Below are 25135 nucleotides of genomic sequence, written 5' to 3'. Positions count from 1 at the left end.
TGTGTGCCATGTTGAAATAGTAGTACATGTAATTGCTTCTTGATAGATGGTTGTTACTGGTGTGTAGTCAGTCTTCACAAGTTACTTCAGATTGACAAGGAACATGCCTACAGCAATGTTCTCGTGGTCGGGCTGACAGTTGTAAAGATCCCTAAACACTTCCTCAATACACTCACAGGTAAAATGTAGCACAAACAGGGTTGCGCAGCATAGAGAATGTGTCCATTCTCTATACCCTATTTGCCCTACATTTTACCTGTGATAAAATAAACTCTCACCACTACCACAACCATTTGGCACGGCACTACAGTGGTTCCATATAGATGGGTTGTGCCCTGTGAAGAAAGTTCACCTCAAAGGATTTGATTATTGATTACTGATTTTTAAATACAGACAGTTCTAAAATTGGTGAACAGTGTTAGTCAACTGCAGGAAAAAACTGCAAATTTACAGCACAGGCCAGTGACTAAAATTGTTTTGCTAGTGGTGAACAGTATCCATGGGTCAGCACACTGAAAACTGGCAATATTTAGCCAGGCATGGACAAATTATGAGGTTAATTACATTCGTTATGGTCAGAATGACTCTGGGCAAAGCGGGAGTAGATACATTGATTGCACCACTCATTCACAAATAAATAGCATGTATAGATATAAAGCATGATCAACATTAAAACATGATCGAAAGATAATTAAGTGATAATTTGTCATTTTTTATTTGCAGATCTGAAAAAATTTAACAAAGTTGTGGATTTAGGTGTGGTGCTTTTTGAGATCTTTGGACTTTTCTTCTTTGATTGTCTACTTTTTCCCACATGGGAAGAGGTACTTCTCATGTTTTCAAATTCCCACTGAAGTGCTAACTCTGCTTGGATTTCAATCGGGAGTGATCGGAACACTTCAGGATCTGTATTGGGTGGTACAGGTGGAGCAGGCCCTGTCATCAGCTTGAATATAGGCTCGAAGGTCCTGGGTTCTCCTTCAGCATCTGCATTGGATGTTCCTGTACTGGAAGAAGATGCAAGTACTGGGGAGTCTGCTGCTAGTGTGATATTCTGCTGTTTTGCTGATACAAATTGAGATGTAGGAGCTAACGTTGTTGGTGCTGACACTGACTGAATGGCCTCTTCCAACATTGTAGTTGGCAGTGGCTGTGTTGATGGTGACGTAGCGGACAAATATTTGGGATTTGTCCCTGACATGGAATTCACATGAATCTTTGACTTTGTACTTTCAGTGAACTGTAATGAGTTGCTCGAGCTGCTGATCACTGAATCCACAGTGCTCTCATAATCAAACATGTCAAACTGTGGAAGAGAAACTGATGCTGATTCTGGTAAAATGTCAACTTCACTCCTTCCATCCTGTTCACACAAGTTGTTACATGTTTCCAATTCAGCAGAAGCAAAATCTGCCGTACATTTAGAACTCTGTGAGTCAGTAAACATGTTATTGTTATCATCACTACTTGTCAACGTAGTCAAAGCAGTGTCCCGAGATTTCCTTGGACTAAACAGCCTCTTCTTCTTCTTGAACGGGCTGACCTCATCAGCAGAATCAACACCTCCCACATCACCCAGTTTTCCTTCCACAGGTGTTTTTAACCCAGTGGAGCACTCATCTCTGACATCACTTGACATAAGTAAGGTACCAGGTCCAGATGACCAGTTCTGTGGTTTTCTTTTCATTTGTGTTCTTCCTCTCTGTTGTCTGATGGAGTGATCTGACCTGTGACGGCCTGACCTTGTTAATCGGCAGTCGGATAGAATGTCCTCCTGCATGTCTGGTGGCAGCTGGTGAAACACTTCCACATCAATACCTGCTGGAAGTGAAGGAGTGCCAGCCATGGATTGGTCAACTGTGGACAGGCAATGATGCTGACAGGAGGCAGTGGTGCTTGATAAAGGTGACATTCCTCCACTGTGAACATCAGCATCACAAAGAGTTTGGGAAGTTGCTTTTTGTTCCTCGGACATTGAATTGAATTCCTTTAACTGTTCAACTGTTTGTGCTTTGAACACTATTCCTGGCTTTTCATTATTTTCAAATGTGTTCAAACATAACAGATCTGAAACTTTGTATACTTCTTCCAGTTCTGATGTCACTTTTTTTGTCAAGAAACCAATCCTATCTTTATCAGATTTCACATGAGATGACAAACTGTTTTCACCCAAAACAGACTTATGTTGAACTGAATGATTTAATGATACACTTGTATCACTGTCTGATATAACTGCTATATCTGAACTGTCTCCAGCTTGATCCACACATTCATCATTCAAGTGACAGACACCTGTATTTAGCCTGCAACACTTGTCAGATGAGTGTCCACTGACTTCGTTCTTCACAGGCCTTGATTCTGCAGCTAGGTCCTCACTCTGATCCACCTGGGACTGTATCTGCCCAGTTGCTCCATCATTGTCTCCAGAGAGTTGGAAAAAGCTACTGATACCACTTTTGGGTTTCTGCTCCAGCTTTGCAAAGGCAACATTGATCAGAGTGAGATGAAAAGGTTGTTTCACATTGATAATTCTTTGAAACAGTGACATTGCCGTTTTTCTCAGGTACTCATGCGCAAAGGAGACATCACCTGCAATGATAATTAAAAAATATCATGCCCTGGTTTAATGTAGGCACTCACATTGCACTACAGTAACTAGTGTTGATATGATCTCTGAGGGACCATTCATTATAGTTCCTGATTGATCACATGCAATTTGACAGAAACATACAGCATGTGGACACAACAAAAACATCAGTTTCGTAGGTCCATCCGTCTGAAGGTATGGGTTATAATTTTGACCTTCAGTAAGTACAAGGTGACTAACAGGTCATCAGTGCCCAATTGCCCAAATCGCTTGTGCTGTTGATCACTGGACTGTCTGGTCCAAACTCTATTATTTACAGATGGCCTCCATATAGCTGCAATATTTCTGAGTGCAACGTAAAAAAAAACTCACTCACTCGCTTCGATCTGTCAGTTCTCGACAGGAAGTATCTTCGACTGTCTGAATCACAACTAATTCGTTTACACAAAGTTAAGACTGTGTCACAGTATTGCCCACATGAGTTTTGTGGCAAGGAAATGATCAAAGTCAACTACTGATTGTTTGATGGGTTCTGATAATAAATCTGCATATTGTAAGTGACGACACTATCGATACTGTTCATTCTCAGACTAACCTTTTCCAACTTTCTGGAAGACGTGTGCTGGAACAGGACATTGTTTGCTCTCTCTGTTGGTATACTTTTGAAATCCTGCTCTCCGCACTGTGAGCCTGAATGTGTGCGGAGTTCGACCATCCTCTACCAACCTATATTTCAAAAGAAGCACATACATATCTAAAATGATTACATGGCAGCTGTAACTTTTACTCCCACAACCGTCTTGGGCAGCAGGTTAATTTTAAGGCAATAGTTTAGTATGTGGTTATAGCACATGTAGAGTCGCATTCAGACATATTCACTAACTTGAGAGTAAGAGTTTGGACACGAAGCGTAAAGGCATTTAGTGTCCACATTGATTACATGGAAGTCTAACAGTATTTAAAAATATTTCAAAATTGGAAAAAGCATCAGTTAAACTGTTGGATCAAAAATGAATCCCATACATTTAACCAGCGGCATCTTATTATATGAAAATGCACAGACAACACACAGCATGTACTTGACTTTTATAAATGATGACTTTTCATCAACTTATCTGAAGACTAGCTTATGAATAATTTAGGCAGAAATCCATTTTTATGTCATTCCAATGGTAATGTCATTCTAACCAATAACAGAATGGTGCAACAATGAATGCTACCTGGTAAATCACTCTTCCGCTCAACTACAACCAAGTGAGCTATGGAAAATTTTTTCATCTAGGTGAAAGGAAGCATGCATTACACTTTTCTGGGGTTTTTTTAAAATGGTGCAAGGGACCTGGTAAAATTCTCACTTGTGACAATGAAGAACTAGATTCAGCTGGAATATGTGAAGCTTATTTCTGGTTTTCCCCTGTGATATTGCTAAAAGCGGCATAAAACCACACTCACTCACTCACTCGAAGTTGCAAGTCTTGGCAACTTGCACTGAGCGCTATCATACCTTTTAATGAGACTGGATAATAACTCGTCTATTTTCTGCTGAGCCTGCACTAGGGTGCTGCACTTTCTGAAGGAATCCTCATCACTGATTGTCTGATAATAAAACAAAATACTCACAGCATAACATGTGTCTTCCTTCAAATGACTATTCATCCTTAACCAGTACCTTTGCAGATGAAGGTTTCTTGAACAACTTTTGTCGCAATCGATACAAAAATGTCAGATTCCAGATCCTGTTGGCTACAGAGATTTCATGACCATGTGTCTTTTCTATGACTTATGCACTTTTCCTAATTTTGAGTTATTTCATAATTTGTCGAAACCCAAACAGACAATAGAAAGAACTCACGACAAATCAACACTCTACAAAGAGAGCGTCTTGTGTTCTTCATTTGTCAGCATTGTCTGGTTGAAACAAACTAATTCATTTAAAGCACTTTACATCATTGAAGGTCTACTGTATACTCTGGCAGACAAGCTGTCAAAACTGTGACAACAAGTTTGTTAATGTAGGTAAATAAAGCAGGAGATCACCTGGTTTCATTTGCCGGAAATACCTTAGAATATCTACACACCTGTGGACGACTGTACTGCACTACAGGTGAGTCATCCACTCCATGACTCAGCTGTTTGATGGTGATTGCCATGGTAGTACCACACTCTTCTGTCAATGTAGACATGTCACATTCCTGTAAGTCTCTCACAGTGTGGATGCCAGCTTCGGCTAACTTCCTGGACGTGTTCCCTCCGACTCCTGCAACAATGCACAAGATGTGTGTGAAGCTGGCAATTAATTGGAGTGGCTATACCAGGTTACCATGGGTACCCAGAAATCAGTGCTGGGTGTAAGGTACCCACAAATGGCTCCGATGGTCCAAATCAGTGATTAGGTTGATACTGTGTCTGTCAGAAGGCAGTAGTAGTTGATCCGAAGGTCATCTGGTCTGGATTTGGTAAATCCAACTTCCATCACATAGCTGGCAAGACTCAAAGGTGGAGATACACAGGCAGATACAGATTATTCCATCATTATGGCGCTATCTTCAGTCAACTGAGATGATGACACTACTCTACACCATTTCAGTACTTTACAGGACTCTCATACTACCAGCAAGGACCCCTGTAAAATTTAACATATCTTTACCATTTTTCTCTAGACCCCTCCAATCCGAAAAAACAAATAAATAAAACAACAACCAAATAGAGCCACAAGGCTCCAAAGATCAGCAGAAGATCAAAGAAATAATGATTGCCATGTTCAAATTTGCAGACGTCTGACATAACTTTCGGCTTCTTACAAAAATGTGGTAACAAATTTATGTATGGACAGTAAGAAACATTTTTAATATTCAATAACTAAAATCAAATTGGAACTGTGTCAGCGCTGTCTGGGGACACATTAGTTTGTTTTGTTGGTTTGAGTTTTATGTTTTCAGGGGTTCAAAATTCCCATCGCTCCGTGCTTGGGACAAGTCCGTTTTCATTTCAGGTAATCAAATAATGGTATCTAACTTGTCCGTGGGCTACTAAGTAATTTGCACTTAGGGTTTCAAACTGCAAAGAGACTTGGATTTCATTTCATGTCTGCTCATAATGTAGCTATTACATTTCGCAAAGATAGTAATTTACACCTATTGTTCTTTGAGATTTATCACTCTTCAATAAATAGTCCTGTAAACATTCACATCAAACACTGCATCATGAAATCAGGACAAGTGGAAAATTAGTCAGGACAAGTTACTTTCTTGAAGTCACTTGCCCTGTGGCAAGTTGAATCCCTGCAGTTTTGGTTTTGATTACTGTAAACAGCCAAATTTTCACAACCGTTTAATTTTCGCGAACTTTGCGTCAGACTTCATGACACGTGAATAAATACATGCGATAATATAGATATATCATACACTCTGTTCAGGTAAATCAAAGACACAAAAACAATACAGGTGTCATTGCTCAATCACGTGTCACCGCTGGGCTAATCTGGATTAACACGGCTCAATCACATTCTATTTTCATTGCTCTAGCACCTAATTAAAAAGGATTAATTCTGAAATCAATTACATTAATTTGTTGTAAGATCACTTCGCAAATCTGTTCATTTTATAACAGTCCAGAGGTCACGCACCTGCCTGTCATGTAAAAACATTCAGAGACGCCCCTGTAACAAGATCACCTCGCGAAAATAATAAGGTGCGAAAAGGTTTAGTGACCATCACTCGCTAAAATTTAAAGGCGCAGAAATAAGACAGTTTACAGTATTCATTTCCACAGCTATAACACATAATAGCAATAAATGTGTGAGTGACAAGGTTTCAGGGGTTACAACATCCCATTGCCTGATGCAACATTCAAGCAATATCACCGTGGGGGCCAGAGGCACAATAGTTAGGAACGATCACTCAAAAAAGCAAAGTTTCAGCAACATATACCTTGTCACAAAATAAAATCTCTTGACTTGTCAGGTTATCTGAACATAACCTGATTGATTCCTATGTAAACTAGATTGATAATAATAATATACAATGACGAATGGATTAACAGATCAGACATGGTAGCCATATGGAAAACTGGGTCTAGTGGTTTCTGAGGTTTTTTTATGACATATTGAGATTACCTGGTAAGCTTCTCGTCTGGGACAGTGATGACAGGAGTGTTAAGACTCTGTCCGGGAACAGGGTGGTCTGCTTGTTGGGCTTGTGTTTCCCTGCTACAAGCTTTGCCAACAGTTTGTTGTGAGCTATGCCAGCACAGCAGGTGATACCAAGCTCCAAGTGAAGAGCTTCTCGGATGTCTGCTGCTATCTGCGACCCAACTGCCAGACGGAGGCGGCACCCACATGAGCATGCAGAGACTGCTGATAAACATTGGAGTTAGGTTTAACATGGCTCGAAGAAGTATTGAAGCTCTGTCAACACAAAGAGCAGACAGGTCTAGAAATGTAATCAGGATAAACTGTTAGTTTGTTGTTTTTATTGACACTCAATTTTTCAGCCATATGACAAGATCTGTAAATATTCATATCTGAACCAGTCAATCTTGTGATCGACACAATGAGCATCCATCTAAGCACTTGGTGAGTAAGTGAGTGGATAAGGTTTTACAATTATACCGCTTTTACCAACATTTCAGCAATATCATTTCAGGGGACACTAAAAATGGGCTGTATACATTGTCCCCATATGGGGAATTGAACCGGGGTCTTCAGCTTGACAAGCAACGCTTTAACCACTTGGTTACCCCTCCACCGCAGTTACTGAGTGAGTATAGTTTGCTTAAAGGTGCATCAGCAATTCTGCAGCATAAAATATTGGGACATGTTGAAATCCATCAACTAAGTCAGTGAGTCTGACCACCCGATCCTGTTGGGTTGCTGAACACCAATGCTAACCCGAATTTTCATGTGTCATTTCCTGTGAATAGCAGTTCACAGATCATGCTCATATTTGTCGCTAAAAACTCACTTCAGGAAAAAAAAGGAAAGCATCTCTTGTCACAAATTTAATTCTTAAAAAAAACCCATTTCAGTATCTATGCAAAATTAACTGAAAGTGGAGAACTTAAAAACAATACATGCAGAAGTTTTAATTTTTAAAACCTTAATGAAGGAACACCATTATTCACTGAACCAACATGGCCATGTTTAAGTGTCCCCATAAGGAAGTGTTTATCAATACCTGGAGCCTCTGTTTCAGCCTCATACAAAAAGCCAGTAGTTTGGTGAGTGTAATCGTTGAGTGCAAGACGTTGCTCAACCATGTCACTCACATCAAGGTAGTTCTCATCAAAACCCAATCTTTCAACCTTGGCAGTGTACTTCTGTAGAAATTCTGAAAAAATATTTGTGGTGCTGATATTTTGAGGTGAGCAAGGCAAATGGGATAACACCCATGACCATTCAACACTGTTTTCACCATAATAAACAAATACTTTCATTGTTTTCAGTTTCTGGACCAAGAGCTAATGCTTTAGCGTTATGACTGAGACAAAGTAACTTGGTACATGGCAGCAATGACAGTTGATCTGTGGGACACTGCTGAGGGCATATGTCTATTACTGCCACACTTTTCATTTCCAGGTTTTGTATTCATTGGAAAAAGTATAACTGTGTATTTTATTAGATCTTAGAAATTGAGCTATCAAACTAGAACAACATTCTCAATCATAACAGACACTTGAGTCTTGTTTAAAGAGTGAGTTGTTCATGACACAGTCATCAAAAGAAAGCAGATAAAACAGCCCAATGTTGTTAGTAAAATTTTGACATTAATGTCAACCTAAAGAGAAACACCTTTAATATAAATCAGTCATTTGTGTAGACCAATTGTAGCCAACAAGTAATGTGCACATTTCAATAATACTTCACTGCAAGACAGACATATCATAAACACTTGCGGTAGGCCAACAAACTATTCCTTGAAGTATGGCTGCAATGATTCACCCAGATCTTGACTTGAATAGATTTTTGATATTCGATTGGATCTTTCATTCCATCATTGTTGATTCGATTCTTTACGCAAGTATAAACATCAGATTTCATTTAACTTCCAGAGTCGGCTTTTTAATTATGAAATGCATTGTCAACTTGGTGATGTCTACTAACAGCAATTGCTATTGGACAGTTCGCCTGACATCAACCAATCAGGTTTCGCCTTATTTCAGCAGTCGAAACTGCTCCAGTTGAAGTAAAACTTACATTCTGGCTGCTATTCAAGTATCAAATCAAAATAGTGATAATGATTATAGAAAATCACAACAAAGGTTTCAGATTCAATTTTCAATGAATTGAACTGAATCGTTACAGCCTTACTTTGAAGTCCTCATAGTTAACTCGTAGTTGAACCTGCCAACAAGTCCAAGCTTAGCTACCCTTAAGAGGGATACCTGATATCTTGTAAGACATCTCTCTGTAGTGTGTAAGGTCTTCTCCATTGACCAGAACAAGATCTGGGCATTTCTCCTTAGCATCTTTGATACTCATCAGCTTTGTCAGCCCTCTCTCCCTTGCCACGTAGTTACAGGTCACGATGATGTACTTCTGTTGTATCCCTTGCATTGAAGGAAGAAATCAATAAAACCAAAGTCAGTATTTCTAAACACAGACATTTCCTATATTGATGCAAGTGCTCTAAAAGGTTCAGGTTAAGTAAGTAATTTACAAAATGGTGTTTATCAGTCTCAAACTGTAACCATGGTATTTGTTCCCGATGCGCATTTAACAATATTAGAGCCTTATGGCAGGTAAAGAACAGGTGTTATAATGATTACATTAACAACTGAGTGAGACAGCATTTGCCATGTTTGTAAGAGATAAGTAGACACTGTGTATAAGGGAACAAGAGAGTGAATGGGTGTGGTTTTACGCCGCTTCTAGCAAAGGTCCAGCAATATCATAGCTGTAGACACCAGAAATGGGCTCCACACATTATACCCATGTGGGGAATGAGACCCAGGTCTTCGGCGTAGTGACCGAACACTTAACCACTTGGTTACCCTAACGAGCCCCTGTGTATGTGGTGCTAAGGACATGTCAACATGACACAAGTTAGGAAACTCAAGAAGAAGCCATGCATACATTCAGGAACGTATTAACTTACCCAGAGGTTTCTTGCGTAGATGAGGGTTGCGGATCATTTCAACCTGGGCGTAAAAGCAGTCGATGTCAATGTGGATGATGGTTCTCTGGTGACCCAGCTTGGACACTAACATGGGCTCACCTGCATAAACATATACCTGATTTTAAAAACGTCATCAGCCAGCATACAACAAACCTTGTTAATCCAAATTAATACAGATGGTTCTGATCCAAAGAATTACCTGGATTAACAAATCGTTGCTACAATAGCCAGGCACAATCTTCACCGACACTGTCACTTTTTATTTCTATCCCGAAACACGTGTTAATGACAGATAACAATTACGACAGAATGAATTTTCAATTTCACTGTGACAACGCCAACAGGAGTAGTCCAGCATATAACTAGACGACCTCGCACTATACCAAGGTGTGCTCGACCTTGCCTGGAATACGAGTTTATTCATATGAACTAGACTAGAGAACATAGATATGCTTGCTTACATTGTGTATTCCTTTTTTTGCAAATGGACGGCTGAGTTACTGTTCCCATTTCGTCAACAGGTCGACTCCAGTCTTCGCCATCCGACGGCACGTCATCGTTGTCAACGTCGGAATACATGTCATACAACTTTGTAGTGACACTGCCTCCCGCCCAACAGCATTTACTTCCTGCCCCGGAAGTTACCTCCCCTTAAAACCATTCAAGGTTGGGTGTCATTTGAGCAAATACAGGGTCAAATTCGTAACCATTTCGATGCCAACTGTCTTCGTTTTGTTAGTTTGGACATATAATCTGCAATATTCATCGGAGCATTTTGGCTATATCAGGGAGCCTATTTAGAGACTGTTGTATATTACCCCTTTAGATATACATGTATATAAGAATGCCGTGCTACAGATCGCAAAAGGACTTATACAATCTTATTAAATTTAATATTACACATTCAGGTTAAATCATCGTATGTACTACAAATAATCTGATATTTGACACACGAACCTTTGTAAACGGGATTCTCAGTGCTTATTTATCATTTGAGAACAATTATATTACGTCAGTGTTTCCTTGTTGAGAAAACACAAAAGATTGTACGTCATCCATGTTTTCATGACCTCACAATTATATTGCTACATATTATGTCATCCGAAACAGGATGCCCTTGGTGAATTTTCTCAGTAGGGTTGACAAAGATACAATTTTCATTCACCCGCTAAAACTGTCACTATGTATACTAAAATTCCACTCAAAACTCAAACCAAGGGATTATTTGTCCAAGCTAAAATTAAATTGTTAGTCTACAACGCCCAATTTGTCTTACCAGCTTTTCCCTTGACAGAAATTCTGTTATATTTTACTCTAAATATAGAGGCAATTGCCACTGGAATAGGAAATGTTTGTTTGTTTGTTTGTTTGTTTGTTTGTTTGTTTGTTTGTTTATTTATTTATTTATTTATAATCATGTTCATAGATTCATCATTTTCCATCTTTTTGATTTACACTTTTTTATAATTGACTTTCTAGTACAAACAATGATGTTATATGTGTTGTTTGTACCATTGAAATGATAATATGTCTCACTGACAGAATAACCGTGATAATGTACAATATCACAATAAATAATGTGTATTAGTTTTGTCGTTTGCTTGTTTTTTGCTGCTGTCAGCAATATTGCATGTATGATGTGTTCCACATACTTCTGGGTCTGACAGTATAGTGTTTGACAGCTTTGTGTCTGACCCACTCATCTTTTATACAATGACATGCATGAACCAAGTCAGTGATTATGGGTGCCAGATCTCTTTAGTCCGTTGTTTCAACAAGCAGCCCAGATCTTCATAGGTGTTTTGGTGATACCAAGAATGATAACAACTGCACATCTCCATCTGGAGTCTGAACCTTGGGGGAAGTGTGGTGTACCATGTAGCTCAGTGGAGCATCTTCCTGGTCGTTCAGAACTTTCAGGTCTGCCTCTGTCACAGCTGGTACATTTATACAATTTCCAATCCCACGTTTGAATGAAATAGTGAAATACCTTTAATTTCTCCTCATAGACTTTGGTGTGTGGTTTGCCAGAAGTATGTACGATAATACATACGTAAGTCATCACATATAAATAAATCAAATCAAAAGACTCTTTATTATTTAAAAATATATATTTAACAGGATAAATCTTTGATTCTGATGTTGGAGTATGGCATACATCTTTGTAGTGTCAATTTGGCAAGCCACTGGCTTCCTCTTCCTCTTCTGGGTGGGACTCGCTATTGTGACATGATTCATGTGGACCATAGTGATGGTTCTGCCCCGAGGTTTGTGCCACTACTGAGGTAGACTCATACAGCTTTGCAGCTGTGGCACATGGGTAAAATTATGCAGTTTTAATCCTTGCAGGGATTTGACCAAGCCCACAATGTGGGAGCAGCGACCTCCAAAACTGTGGGGAAAGGAATACACAAACGAAGCACATGCCAATATGACTTTCATATGTGAACTTAGATGCAACTCTAATATGTAATAAAAGTAACTGACTGAATGGGACTTACTAAATTTGTAAGTAAAAAATGTTAAAAAGATATACCCAGTTAAAGTAGCCCAGACTGATACATTTACTAGAGTTGGGCATAGCAATGACTGCTTGTAAACATGAAATTGCGTGTACTGTATACATAGCTGATAATTCAAGTCAAATGTAACCACAACTATATTTGCATGCAAACTTATGGTTATATATATGTAGTGTATAACTGAAGATAAAATGCTGCTGTTAACAAGGTTTTAAAGATTTGAACTTCTTGTACTTTCACACGTCCCAAGTTTAGGTATCATTTGGTCTTTGGACCAAATGGTGCCTGATGTTCGGGTTTGTTTCGGTTTTTTCTCTCTCGGTGCATTTGTTTTTTACGGGACAGATGTCCCAGGTTACCCATGAGTCAAAACCAATCTGTGCATTGTGCACTTGTGTTATTTTGCATTCTGTGATTACTTTTTTCATTTAACAGTAAATGTCATCTCACTGCGAAGTGGAGTTGGAGGCTGCCCGGGGAAATGTGCGTGATGTCATGACTCATGGGCTTTAATATAAAAATAATTTCTGGGAGTGAACATTACGATGTTGTTACTATGGTTTACAATAAAGAATGTTTAATGCACTGACCCGGCCTTGCAAGAACAGTAGGAGTCTACAAATTGTTGCGATCGTACATTTATCTCCAGCTGTAGTTTGTGAGCCTCTTCGCCCTTCGACAGCAATCTCCAATATTTCGCGTACACGAAAACGGCATCATGAGAGAAAACTTAAATATCGTACACATACCCTTCAAGAAAAAAATTAAACCCCCTCGCTTGAGCTCTTCTTGAAATTCTCTCATGTTCTGGGTGGAAATGTAAGGAGATATTGTCCGGTATGGAACTGAGACAGCCGTCTCCCGGCTGACATTCAGCCATTTTGACAGCTCAACATCGCAAAGCTTGGGGGACACAGCAACAGTAACCAATGTAGGCGTGGCTTCGTATCGTCGGAACTATGCATACGATAATAATCTGAATAAAACTTGCAGAAAATAATACCTCATATAACCCTTAGTTATATATCAAGTCAGTAATATATTGTGTTTGATTGTTGATTGAATGACGTCAAGTGGGATTTTGTCAGATTAGAATAATATAATACAAATAGCAAGTGCTGTGGGTATGTACAGTATACTGTAGATGTGTTTTCATATTTCAAGGAGTCAATGGCTCCAAAGATGGTTGTCTCATTCCAGTGACAACTTTATCAAGACACAAGGAATATTGCAACTGGGAAACGACCCACGCTGACACCTTACTGTCTGTCATAGATTTGAAGACCAAGCAGTTTGAAACCATAATCATGACACATTTTATATATGAACAGAAAGAGGGTAACAGAGAAAGACCTGTTTGCAGAGACAGAAACTCTGCCATCAAATGTTTGATGATACTGATTTGATATTCCGGCATCTATTCAAAAGGTATGTCCTTATGGAGCTTATAAATGGATCTTCATATTTCAACAGACTACAAAAAGGAATGCTGGAAACAAATGCTCATTCATCTTCCTATTTATAGACCCGTGAAAGTCTGGAGTAAAACAGGCCTTCAGCAACCATGCTTGCCATAAGAGGCGACTATGCTTGTCGTAAGAGACGTCCAACAGGATCGGGTGGTCAGGCTCACTGACTTGGTTGACACATGTCATCGGTTCCCAGTTGCGCAGATCGATGTTCAGGTCCAGACTCGATTATTTACAGTGCCTGTCTAGTTTTTAGCAAGCATATTTAGTTTATGCTCTTCATGCGTCCGTTTTTGACTTTTGGGGGATGTTTTGGCTCACGTATGTCCCACAGGTGTTCCAACAATGGGGGAAAGGTCAGAATTATGTACACGGCATGACATGAATTCGACAGTAAACATGAAATTAGCCAAAGTTCGATCCAAATGCTGATATTCGCTGAACCAATGACATCCCTTATTCCAGTGGCGTGCAGTAAATTTTGGGATAGGACGTGGACAATGTGCACAAAAATGCAGTCAGTGCAGACAATATGTACTCTGGCAAGCCATTTCTCAGTGTAAGCCCATAGGTTTCAAAGTTTTATATTTAGATAGTCTGAGGCCTTACCCAGCCTTTACAGCAACAACCATGTGTAACCTCCGTATTTTTTTTAACCCCCCAGTATGTCATGCTGGCGGATATACTCAACGCCTCATTTGTCTGTCCATCTGTCCGTCCGTAATCTTTTTGTTTCCAGAGCATAACTCAAAAAACGTTCAACATTTTTCAACAAAATGCAATCTCAACAACAAAAAAATCCAAATCAATATTCAGACATAAATCACAGACTTATTTTATTTCAAGTTGTGAAACACAAGCTGTGATAATACAGATGTAGAGCTGCCAACTTGTGAAGCAAGTCCTTCTCCAACACTGGTCTTTCAGTATGGCTGGCAATATTTTTCACGTACAAGTATTTAGGTCCTTAAATGTCTCCCTGAATTTCCTTCTGTCACCACGTCAGAACACTGGCACTGATCTCATTTGCTTTGATTCAAAGGTACTCCTTCATGTTCAGTTTTCAAAACACTGGTAAATCTCCTCTCACACTAACAACACTGCATTTATACAGCCATCATTCTCAGGGTTGTTGGTAACTTGTGCATATTTACCTGGAAGTAGACACATATCACTTGATATCCATTTTACTGGTTACTATGGTGACAGTTTGCTGTTATTAGCAACAAATAATGCAGCCCATCTTGTAATGTTCACACATGAAAGAGTTACACTTTCTGCTACTTAAAAACAGTATTCCAGTTTGATCAGGGCAGATCAGCATTATGAAATCCCAAAGGGCTCCAGCTCTCAGATATTTACAAAAACTCTGAGAGCATGGGTATGGTAGTGACAAACCCAGGGGTTGAAATAACTCATTGCCGGATGTTCCAGTCCAGTGTTTTCTTCTGTCAGGCAAGCAAATTTGTACATCACCCTGTACCGATATCCAGACGACTTTCCAACGTTAATTATGTTCTTTGTTTACAGATTCAACAAGGAAATCAGCCTGTATAGTGGAAAAATTACCACTACAAGTGATTTTACATGTGCCACTGTACTGGAGTACACAAGCAATTTCAAAGTTATTTACATCCCTCCAAACCTAGAAACATAAATGGGGCAATCAGCATTTAAACCTATCATTACAGGTTTCAGTTCTGCCCAAAAGATTCAGTGGTTCTATTCAGGCCACTGGGCACTTGTGTCCCCTTGCATGTAGAGCATCAACTAGACATAACATATACAACATTTGTGCTATCATGAATGTTTATGCACACCATATCTCTGCTGTACCTACCCCAGATAACTTTTCCTCCTTGTGTCACTAGACCCAGCTCACTGATGTTAACCTGCAGAGACATCACATCAGTTGTTTATACACATATACACAACCATGTGAAATATTGTGAGGAATCTGAACAATATGATCACGATCATGCTACTTCCAGTGTTACTCTATATGCACATATCTGATGGTGAATTCAGTGTACTGGTGCTGTACAAGGATATCTTTTTGATTGTCAGCATTTCTGTCTGGGAGATCTACTAATCATTGCTAAACACATAAAACCTGTCATCAGGCACCCTGTAGGTCACAAGATGGCCTCCACCAATCAGGATACAGATAGCCCCAGCAACAGGCAATGCAACCTGCACACTGCCTACTGACCAATCTGTCAATGACCAAGGGGTAATATGGGAAAATGGTCTCTCATCTAACCATAATCTTCAGCGGGAAATTCAGTACAGTCAAATGCAGATGAGTCGAATTGCTGGGGACCAAGTAATAAATTTGACTTATCAATGTACTAGAAATATGCATGTCTATGAGGGTAGAAAAAAATTGTCGAGACCGACAGGTACTTTGAGTTATGCATAACAGTTGAGATGCCAGCATATGACTCATCAGGATTTGACCGTATTTAGATACTTTATTCAACGTTAGGACATTATATAGGAAATTAAACTTCAATGAAATACCTCAATAACTGTTCCCTTTGTAATAACTCCAAGTGATGTGTACATTGTAGAACTTGGGTTCTTCTTGACACCAATAATGGGAAGACAGAATGTGGCTTTCAGCTCAGGATGTGTGACATGTGCCTTTCGGAATCGGAGACCCTGAAAAAAAACAATAACATGAAGGAACTCCAAGCACTATGATGAAAATATACAATCACTGACTTAGTTGCATGCGTAAATGTTCCCTATAACCATCAGACAATCAAACAAAGAAGCCTCTTATACACATCTCAATACTTTTTGTTCACTCCACTACTGAGTCGAACAAAACCTAGTAGGAGTTCCCACCAGGTAACCTTTGAGTTTAACCAATCAGAACACAGCTTACCAAATCGCGAAAGTGGACATTCACACATACGTTTTGAACTTTTACCTTGGAAAGGTTTGTACCCAAATGATTCCGAAAGCATACAATTGCAACCAGGTAATGCACATGGAGCTCGCCACAATACTGTCAACGAGTAAACAGTCACTGAAAAACACATTTCAAGGATGTCAGCTTGCAGAGATTTTAGCTAATGGTAAACATGTAATCAGAACGCTCTAAGTATATAAACTGCAGGTCAAATACCTGTGTCTTATGCAGATATTCGTTTATTGAGGGATCAGTGTCACTGACTAGCGATTTTTCGTAAGTCCCACCAAAACTTAAACATTAGACATTGTCCGATTGGATTGGTGAAATCCATCCGGCCTTCTCGCGTTTGATTAGACGGTCATAGGTCGCTCAAAGGTTACCTGATGTGACCTCCTACGAGGTTTTGTAAGACTCAGTAGTGGAGTGTAATGAAAAGTACTAAAACTAAGTTTACTTAGACTGTCACAGATCATATTGAATGGCCATATGCAGGGGTGGGGGGTAGGGGTGGTGCAGCAGTGTGATGTAGACAAAACTGTGATTATCATAACTATACATGGTAGACATTCACTGCATTTGAGTGAGTGAGTGAGAGAGTGAGAGAGTGAGTTTAGTTTTACACTGCAGTCAGCAATATTACAGCTATATGGGAGCAGTCTGTAAATAATCGAGTCTGGACCAGACAATCCAGTGATCAACAGCATGAGCACCAATCTATGCAAATCGGACACAATGGTATCTGTCAAGCAAGTCAGCGAGCCTACCCACCCAATCCCATCAGTCAACTCTTACGACAAGCATGGTTACTTAAAATCAGCTCTATCTTCTGGATCTTCATGCGTCCCGTGTTTCAGTAGATTAAAGCATGTAAAGTTGATGTCTGGCAAGAAAGTCTATTGCTCATGATGAAGCATGTTTAGTTTCTATAAAATGCCAATAATTCACAAATTTAAATCATAATGATTCAGATATACACATTAGTCCATCATGTTATTTGCCACTTGCTAGGAGATACACATCAAACAAATACAAATATACCTACCATAGGTCGAATGAACCTTTCAAACTTGGGTGGTTTTCTTGTGAAACCTTCTCCAACAAACGTAACCTTGGTAACCATTCTCTTCCATGCTTTCCCTGAAAGCGGCAAACATGACGATTACATAGGTGTTATGTTGCACATATGTTATAACCCTGTTCAGTAAAGGTTGCTATCTCCTTTTCTGGCCCTTTGGTTTTCTCCACTACAACAATCTTCGGGATCAGGACAGGAGTCTGAGGTCAGTGGTAAAAGTGAGTGAGTGACTTTAGTTTTAAGCCACAATCAGCAATATTCCAGCTATATGGCGGTGGTCTCTAAATAATCACGTCTGGGCCACACAATCCAGTGATCAACAACATGAGCATCAATCTGCGCAATTGGGAACCGATGACATGTGTCAAACAAGTCAGTAAGTCTGACCACCTGATCCCGTTAGTCTCCTCTTACAACAAGCATAGTCGCCTTTCATGGCAAGCATGGGTTGCTGAAGGCCTATTCTACCCTGGGACCTTCACGGGTCAGTGGTAAAAGAGATAAACAATAGTACTGAAACAGGCTTCAGTGGTATGTATCACTTTAGCAACATCAGCACATGGTTTCACAGTTCTAGAAAGCTGACTGGCTTAAGAACCTGTGCATTCATTTTTTTTTCCAATCTGGCAAACAAATGTCCAATCTGTGCTCTCTACAAATTTACATAGCTTCAACAATGACAATAATATGAACATGTTATCTATTTCATACTTACTTTTAGTTTTTCCAGTCTTGACCACTTTGAAAACCTCTGATTCACTCATTCCTTTAACTTTAGGCAGAGGAACATCCCACTTGCCCTGGGGAAAAATGAAGACTAAATATCCCATCATGACAAATAATAATAACTATACCTCTTTCTTAGTTTTCACTGAAATCAATATTCCAATGCAAGAATGATTTCTCAATTGTACCAAAACTGAAAATGATCACAAAAACAATCAGATATTAAGCAAACTATCAGATAAAATGGCCAATACAAACATCAGAAAGATTCATAAGAAAAAGACTTACAGTTGAAACAAGACCTCAGATACAGCATAACAAGAGGTCTATTAAACTACTTACAGCTTTTTCTTTCCTCTTCTGTTTAATCATGTTAGACAGGACCTTGGCCCTGGACTGACCCTCTCTGTCTAGCAGATAGGCTGGCACTGCTCCCTGAGGAACCTCATCACTCTTCTTCTGCTTTGTCTTCCTTTCCTCGTGCATCTTGATGCTACAACAACGCAAGTTGTGAGCTGAGTGAGAGGTAATGGTTGAATACAGCTCTCGAAATGATTTCTGTGATATCACAAAACAATGTTTGTTCAATGAAGTATTGTTAATTCAATACAGAAATACGGAATCATTGTCAGGTCTTGTTTTCATGCTACTCTTTAAAAGAGGCATCTCAGTTGGTATTCATCTATGGACAGTGACAGAGGGAACATCCGACTAGCGTTTGCTGATATTTTGTAACAGGTGTCAAGAGTGTGGGAGGAAAAATGTAGTCCAGATACTGTCAGAATAGTACAATCGATTCTGCATTTAGTAGAGATTTCTCCTGAGAGAAGGAAGGATTTTGTCGCTATAATACCTTGTTTGGAATGAAAAAAGGAATGAATTTTTCTGATGATTTGGGGGTTCTTCAAAAGCTATTCTGAATATGATATCTTGGGTGCTGTGTTACAGAGTCAGTGAGTGAGTGAGTTGAGCCTTAGGCCGCACTCAGCAATATTCCAGCTAATTGCCGATGGTCTGTAAATAGTTGAGTCTGGACCACACAATCCAGTGATCAACAACATGAGCATCAATCTGCGCAATTGGGAACCAATGACGTGTCAAACAAGTCAGTGTGTCTGACCACCTGATCCCATAAGTCACCTCTTACGAGAAGTATAGACGCCTTTTATGGCAAGCATGGGTTGCTGAAGGCCTATTCTACCCCGTACCTCCACAGGTCTGTGTTATAGAGCATCATATGGGATCTACCTATTACTCACTGTATTCAGTCTTGCAATTTTACCCTTAAATGTCAGAAGTTTTACATTTGGCGTAATAAGTTGATATTGTAAATCATGAAATTGATCCAAGCATTTAATTAATGAAAAAAAAAAATGCATCTCTAGTCTTCTCACATTCTCATAATGATACATTTCAATCTGACCATGTCTACTTTTGAGAACTTAATAAAAGACACAAAACGTAAATTTGTTGCCATCTTCAGGATCATTCATTGCTTATCAAGCTCAAATCAGGTTATTTGGTAAATCACAAGTATGAAAAGAAAATGAACATCATCAAAGATTCAGGGTGTCACATTTTATCATCAACACAGATTCCTGAGCTCATATTAATTTTGTCACACATTTAAGACTAGACCCTTGCACTCGCATTAAACATGGGACACATTAATTTTATGATTTACAGTATTATAACAGTAACACAACATTAGCAATGTTGCCAACATGGTCCGTGAGTTCAAACAGGACTTACGTCTTCTTCATCTGTATTTTTTCTGAATGCCTCTTCTTGTTATATAATTTTGCTCTGAAAGGGAAACAGTAATAGTTAAAGTCAGCCTAAACAAATGACTACTTTAAATCAAGTCATACCCTATTTGTATAATACACAATAAGACAAAGGAGTTCAAGTCTCCAAAAAATAAAACAGTTCACATATTGATTAATTAAATACAACACTCAGTAATATTCCAACTATATGGAAGTAGTCTATAAATAGTTGGGTCAAGGTCAGACAATCCAGTGATCCACAGCATAAGCCAAAGTTGGAAAAAGATAATCTGTCGACCTTGCCACACTTAAGGCAAGCATGGTTGCTGAAGAGCAATCTAAACATTTCTTCTTTATATTCAGTCCATTTGTGTGTCGTCAAAACTCTACTTACTTTATTCCCCTTAGTTTCTTTGCCTTCTCTGCCAACTCATGGGGCAGACGACCTTCCTTTTTCCTCCTGAAAGGTTCAAAATCATAACAGAATGTTAACTTCAATCTGCTCCCAACTGACATGATAGAGGACATATATGTATATTTGTATCTGAAAACCCAAGTCTTATATCTACCCATTGCTATGATGTCATGTCAACTTACTTCTTCTCTTCATAGTTGAGTCTGCGTCCATGCCGCTTTTGATGGAGTTCTATGTGCTCGTTTTGTGGCTGTAAACATGAAGTTTTAAAATTGATAAAGTTATACGATGTTTATCTTAGTGTTAAATTCATAATCTAACAAATAATTTACAAAGTTAGCTGGGACACATGCTGAACGTTTAATCAAGTTCATAATCATCGAACCTCAGTTTTACTCTGATTCTGAACGTATGGATATTCTTGACTCAATTCTAAGAAACTGCAGTGCTTTGGAATGCCGTTTGGGGATTGATCAATAAAATGTGTCATGCATTCTTTATCATCCAAATGCTTTTAAACTACTTTACTAATAATTAGTGCTTGTTCATCAAGTCATCGCATATTTACCTTTATGGACAAGCATGTGAATTTTTGTGGTAACAACCTATGAAACTTTCCTCATATCAAACTGATTCGTTAAAACTGCAAATCACAAAATACTGGATACCTTCTGCCATATTTGCAAGCAAGCAAGTTTACATTTGGGTTTGATTTAGGGTTAGGGAAAGATTTAGGGTTTGCGTTAGGGTTAGGGTGATGTGACACAAGGTATGCAGTATTTTGTAACTTTACCATTAAAACAAACAATACAGGTCATCCATACCATTCCACTACCTATGGTAATCCATAACTAACTCCATGAACTGTAAAGGGTGTCTGCTGTCTAATTCAGTTATTTACAAGTGGTGTCTTACTCTAATGATCATAGAATGGTACATGATTCTGTGGTGTCCGTGTGGAACAAACACTATTTTCTCACAGAAAACACTTTAATTATTAAGAATGTCATGATACATCTTGGACAAGCGTTGGACGCTCTGTCCTGCAGCCGGGGCTCGTGTGCAAAAAAAGACAGAGATCAATTGGCACCTACTTACAAACCTTAAACACAAAAGGGAAACATGAATATAGCGAAGCGTCCCTAAAATGATCATGATTAAACCATAGTTACAACAGATTCAGAAGGAGATCAAATTGTAAAAGATTGGACAACTTAGAGTGAGTGAGTGAGTTTAGTTTTACGCTGCACTCAGCTGTATGGCAGCAGTCAAATCTGGGCAAAACAGTCCAATAATCAACAGCATGAGCAACACCAGAGCAATAGGGAACGTATGACACATGTCAACCAAGTCAGCGAGCCTGACCATCCGATCCTGTTAACGGTCACATATACTCTAATAGGGTACAAATGCAAAATCACTTGCCGACATCGTTATAAATGAAACCCCATCATTAAAACTGCTCATTTTGATCTTTAATTACCTTAAATCGACTTTTTTGTCAACAGTGCACAATTCTCAGCCGCAAACGAAATTTCAACCAATCAGAGCGGCACGTCTCCATGACGTAATAGTGGGTATAGAAATGAGGGTCTGTGCAGTATTCATCTACATTTAAGGGGTTTAACTATTTCGTTTACAGGTTTGTACAAACCTGAAATCGCGAAAACTTTTGAGAAAAATGAAAGCTATATGTTCTCACAATCTACCATCATTTAGTTTGGTCTCCTACGTTGCCTAGTTTTCAAGTTACAACCCTTGTTTTCATAGACGATTCTGTCAAAATCACTTGGTGTTGCTAGGTTGTAATCCGTGTTAGGTGGTTTAAACCTACACGTTATTTGTCATCATTTACTGGATGCTCAGTTAATGAATTTATAACAGGTATAATTAGTGGTAACGCCACTTAGATTACCCGACAAAGGAATGATGCACATTATGCAATTAGTTGCCAGGTGTGCTATCTTGGGTAAACGATGAAACTATACAGCAATGTGAAAAACCTGAAACGATACATCACGTTTTCGTATATTAAACAATTAGAAGACACATCACTTGGGAAATCTGCAAATGAATTATATATTACTTGTTTTTGTGAATATTGATGGATACATTCCTCGAAGAAGGTAATAGCCTGACATTGCTCCTATAACTTTAATTTTAATATTTGCATTTTTGTTTTTTATAAGTTGTCGTAGCTTTCAACAGAATCATTGTTTTGTTGTTAAGTGTAATGATGCAGCCGACATACACTAGGGCGTGCGTGTGAATTATGATTCATACAGGCAAACTATGAAATGTCAACATATTACATTCCTGTTATGTAATACATTCGCAGATCGCTTGTTTTTATTAAGTTTCAAAATGCATACAAGTATGATTATAAAGTAATTAGGATTATGAGACCAAGTATAAAGACGTATACTGACAAGTGTCTACACACTGGCGAGTGAACGTTACAAACCAAGTAAATTTAGCAAGTGAAGAAATTTATCGCGCAGTATTTTCACTTCAACCCCGACCTCGTTTAGGTTTTGTTACAGGTTGTGTCATGCAAACACCTTTCAGTAATGATTCAAATAGATATTTATGTAGTTTTGATTTTCTAACTTGATCAGAACAAACCATACATAATCTCATTAATTCAAATGGATTTGACTTCACGATTTTCAAAAATGGTGGCGCCCTGTCTTGGGATGAATGCTATTCAAGTTTGTTTTCACCAACTTACAAAAGGACAATTACTTTCTACTGGTAGTAAAATATGTATTTTATTGATGGACAATAGGATTTTGCATGACATTGCTTATAACATAACAATTTCACTCTTGGAAGTGAGGTGGAGGTCAATCATAACATTGCTTGCAATATAAATGTCACTTCGACCCCCACCTTGCTTCCTTGGAAGAAGTCCTTATGTTAACAGTTGTGTCATGCAAAATCCTTTTGGCCATGATTCAAATGCATATTTAACTACCTGTAAAAAGTAGTTGTGATTTTCTAACTTGATGAGAACAAATCATAATCTCAATAATTCTAACGGACTTGAGCCCGTGACTTCACGATTTTCAAATATGGCGGCGCCCTGTCTTGGGATGAATGCTATTTAAGTTTGTTTTCATCGACTTACAAAAGCAAAATTACTTTCTACTGGTAGTAAAGTATGTATTTTATTGATGGACAATAGGATTTTAGATGAAATTGCTTATAACATAACAATTTCACTCTTTGGATAGGTCAATATAAGGGGTCAATGTAATATTACTTATGATAATATTGTCACTTTGACCACAACCTCGTTTCCGAGGAAGAAAACGTTATATCCATGCAAAATCCTTTTGGTCAGCAATGTGTAGTAAGCAGTCTTGATTTTATAAACTCAATGAAACTTGAACTCCATTTTCTATCCTGGAAGCGTGGTAGGGGGCGAACCATCCGATTTAGTATATACCATAGCTCCACAAAGCTCACTTCGCACACACTAACAACCAATTTAAGCACAAACTACATAGTCTGGTGGAAATCTGTGCATAGTGACACCATCACCTGACCCCAAGGAACAACTGACAGCAACACAACAATTTGGCAGATCTTTGGCGACGTCGAGAAATCAGCAAAATGACGAGCTTCCTACACATTTTCTATACATTTAATTGGAAATCGTTCTTTCTATGACATCACTGTAGGGCTCTGGCGAAAGAGTTACGTAACCTGTCTGCGGTTTCATTTGCGGACGAGAGAGAAGCAGACGGCTTTTTAGCAACTTTTAAGCGCTTGGTATTAATTAACCACAAGTTGTTTTTTTTAAAAAATGGTGTTTCGTTTATGACTAACCAAAGGTCTTTCATGTGCAGTGATAAAAAGAGCACCAAAAAATTTAGTGGTCCTTTAATCTTCTCTTAAAAGCATGGCCGCCTTTTATGGTAAGCAAGGGTTGCTGAAGGCCCCTTCTACCCCGGACCGGGTAACTTAGACACGTACGTTTGTTTAACGAACCGTAATTTAGAACTGAAACGGCATAAACTCTGCCATTTGGCACTAGATATATGCTACGATCGGTAAACTACAGACATTCTCTCTATTTGGACTGGGTATTCAATAACCGTATGCTTAAACGTATCATCGTGTTTTAGGCGGAATGTTTGTCTCGAACTGGAACTATTTTCATAAATATAAATTCTAAGAGTTACCATTTTGACAGCGTGCCAGTTGTTGGTGAATCCAACGGGTGTTGAAAGTGTGGGGTCGGTAATTCACAACACAGTTGTGAAATCCACATCAAAACAACACGCTGACACTGTGAAAAGGAAGTTTAGTAGTACGCTTGCGCAGAGCTTGATCAAAATCCGAACTAGGGATTTAAAGAAGAATTCGATTTCTTCATTCACAGGAGTCGGATATAAGTGTTTTCATTGTCTGACAAATCTCTAAAAAGGAAATTTAATGGAGACGTTCCAGTCAACTTTCTCACAATTTATGTTTGAGAATCATCCTTCGGAAATGTTTACAAAAATATCCATGTCAAGGGGCAGGC

The 25135-nt window shown here is 38.8% G+C and overlaps 3 protein-coding genes across 4 annotated transcripts in view; 1 reads left to right on the top strand and 2 right to left on the bottom strand.

Annotated features, from left to right (window-relative positions):
* Positions 1–25135, top strand: part of LOC137277762 (F-box/WD repeat-containing protein 5-like) — a 424418-nt gene that overhangs the window by 381065 nt on the left and 18218 nt on the right. The window lies entirely within an intron of this gene.
* On the bottom strand, positions 692–10360 carry LOC137277749 (DNA polymerase iota-like). 2 transcript variants are annotated; one of them, XM_067809664.1, is made up of 9 exons: positions 10164–10360; positions 9682–9801; positions 8969–9133; positions 7762–7914; positions 6702–6938; positions 4666–4844; positions 4092–4183; positions 3183–3313; positions 692–2589 (listed from the first exon to the last, which is right to left on the bottom strand). In XM_067809664.1, exons 1-9 carry the CDS (start codon positions 10279–10281, stop codon positions 707–709), a joined length of 3078 nt encoding a protein of 1025 aa, XP_067665765.1. In that variant the 5' UTR covers positions 10282–10360; the 3' UTR covers positions 692–706. The 2 variants fall into 2 exon arrangements, with proteins under 2 accessions (XP_067665765.1, XP_067665764.1); XM_067809663.1 differs by having other exon boundaries at positions 6702–6941; positions 10164–10353.
* LOC137277766 (ribosome biogenesis protein NSA2 homolog) lies at positions 14505–24950 on the bottom strand. The gene is made up of 10 exons (XM_067809688.1): positions 24792–24950; positions 20784–20851; positions 20581–20646; positions 20170–20223; positions 18760–18910; positions 18407–18491; positions 17659–17753; positions 16217–16357; positions 15534–15585; positions 14505–14847 (listed from the first exon to the last, which is right to left on the bottom strand). Exons 1-10 carry the CDS (start codon positions 24792–24794, stop codon positions 14780–14782), a joined length of 783 nt encoding a protein of 260 aa, XP_067665789.1. The 5' UTR covers positions 24795–24950; the 3' UTR covers positions 14505–14779.

Source organism: Haliotis asinina, chromosome 3, assembly GCF_037392515.1.
Source record: "Haliotis asinina isolate JCU_RB_2024 chromosome 3, JCU_Hal_asi_v2, whole genome shotgun sequence".
NCBI lineage: Eukaryota > Metazoa > Mollusca > Gastropoda > Lepetellida > Haliotidae > Haliotis > Haliotis asinina.
Note: the sequence above shows the minus strand (reverse complement) of the source record. Positions and strands in the feature narration are given on the sequence as shown.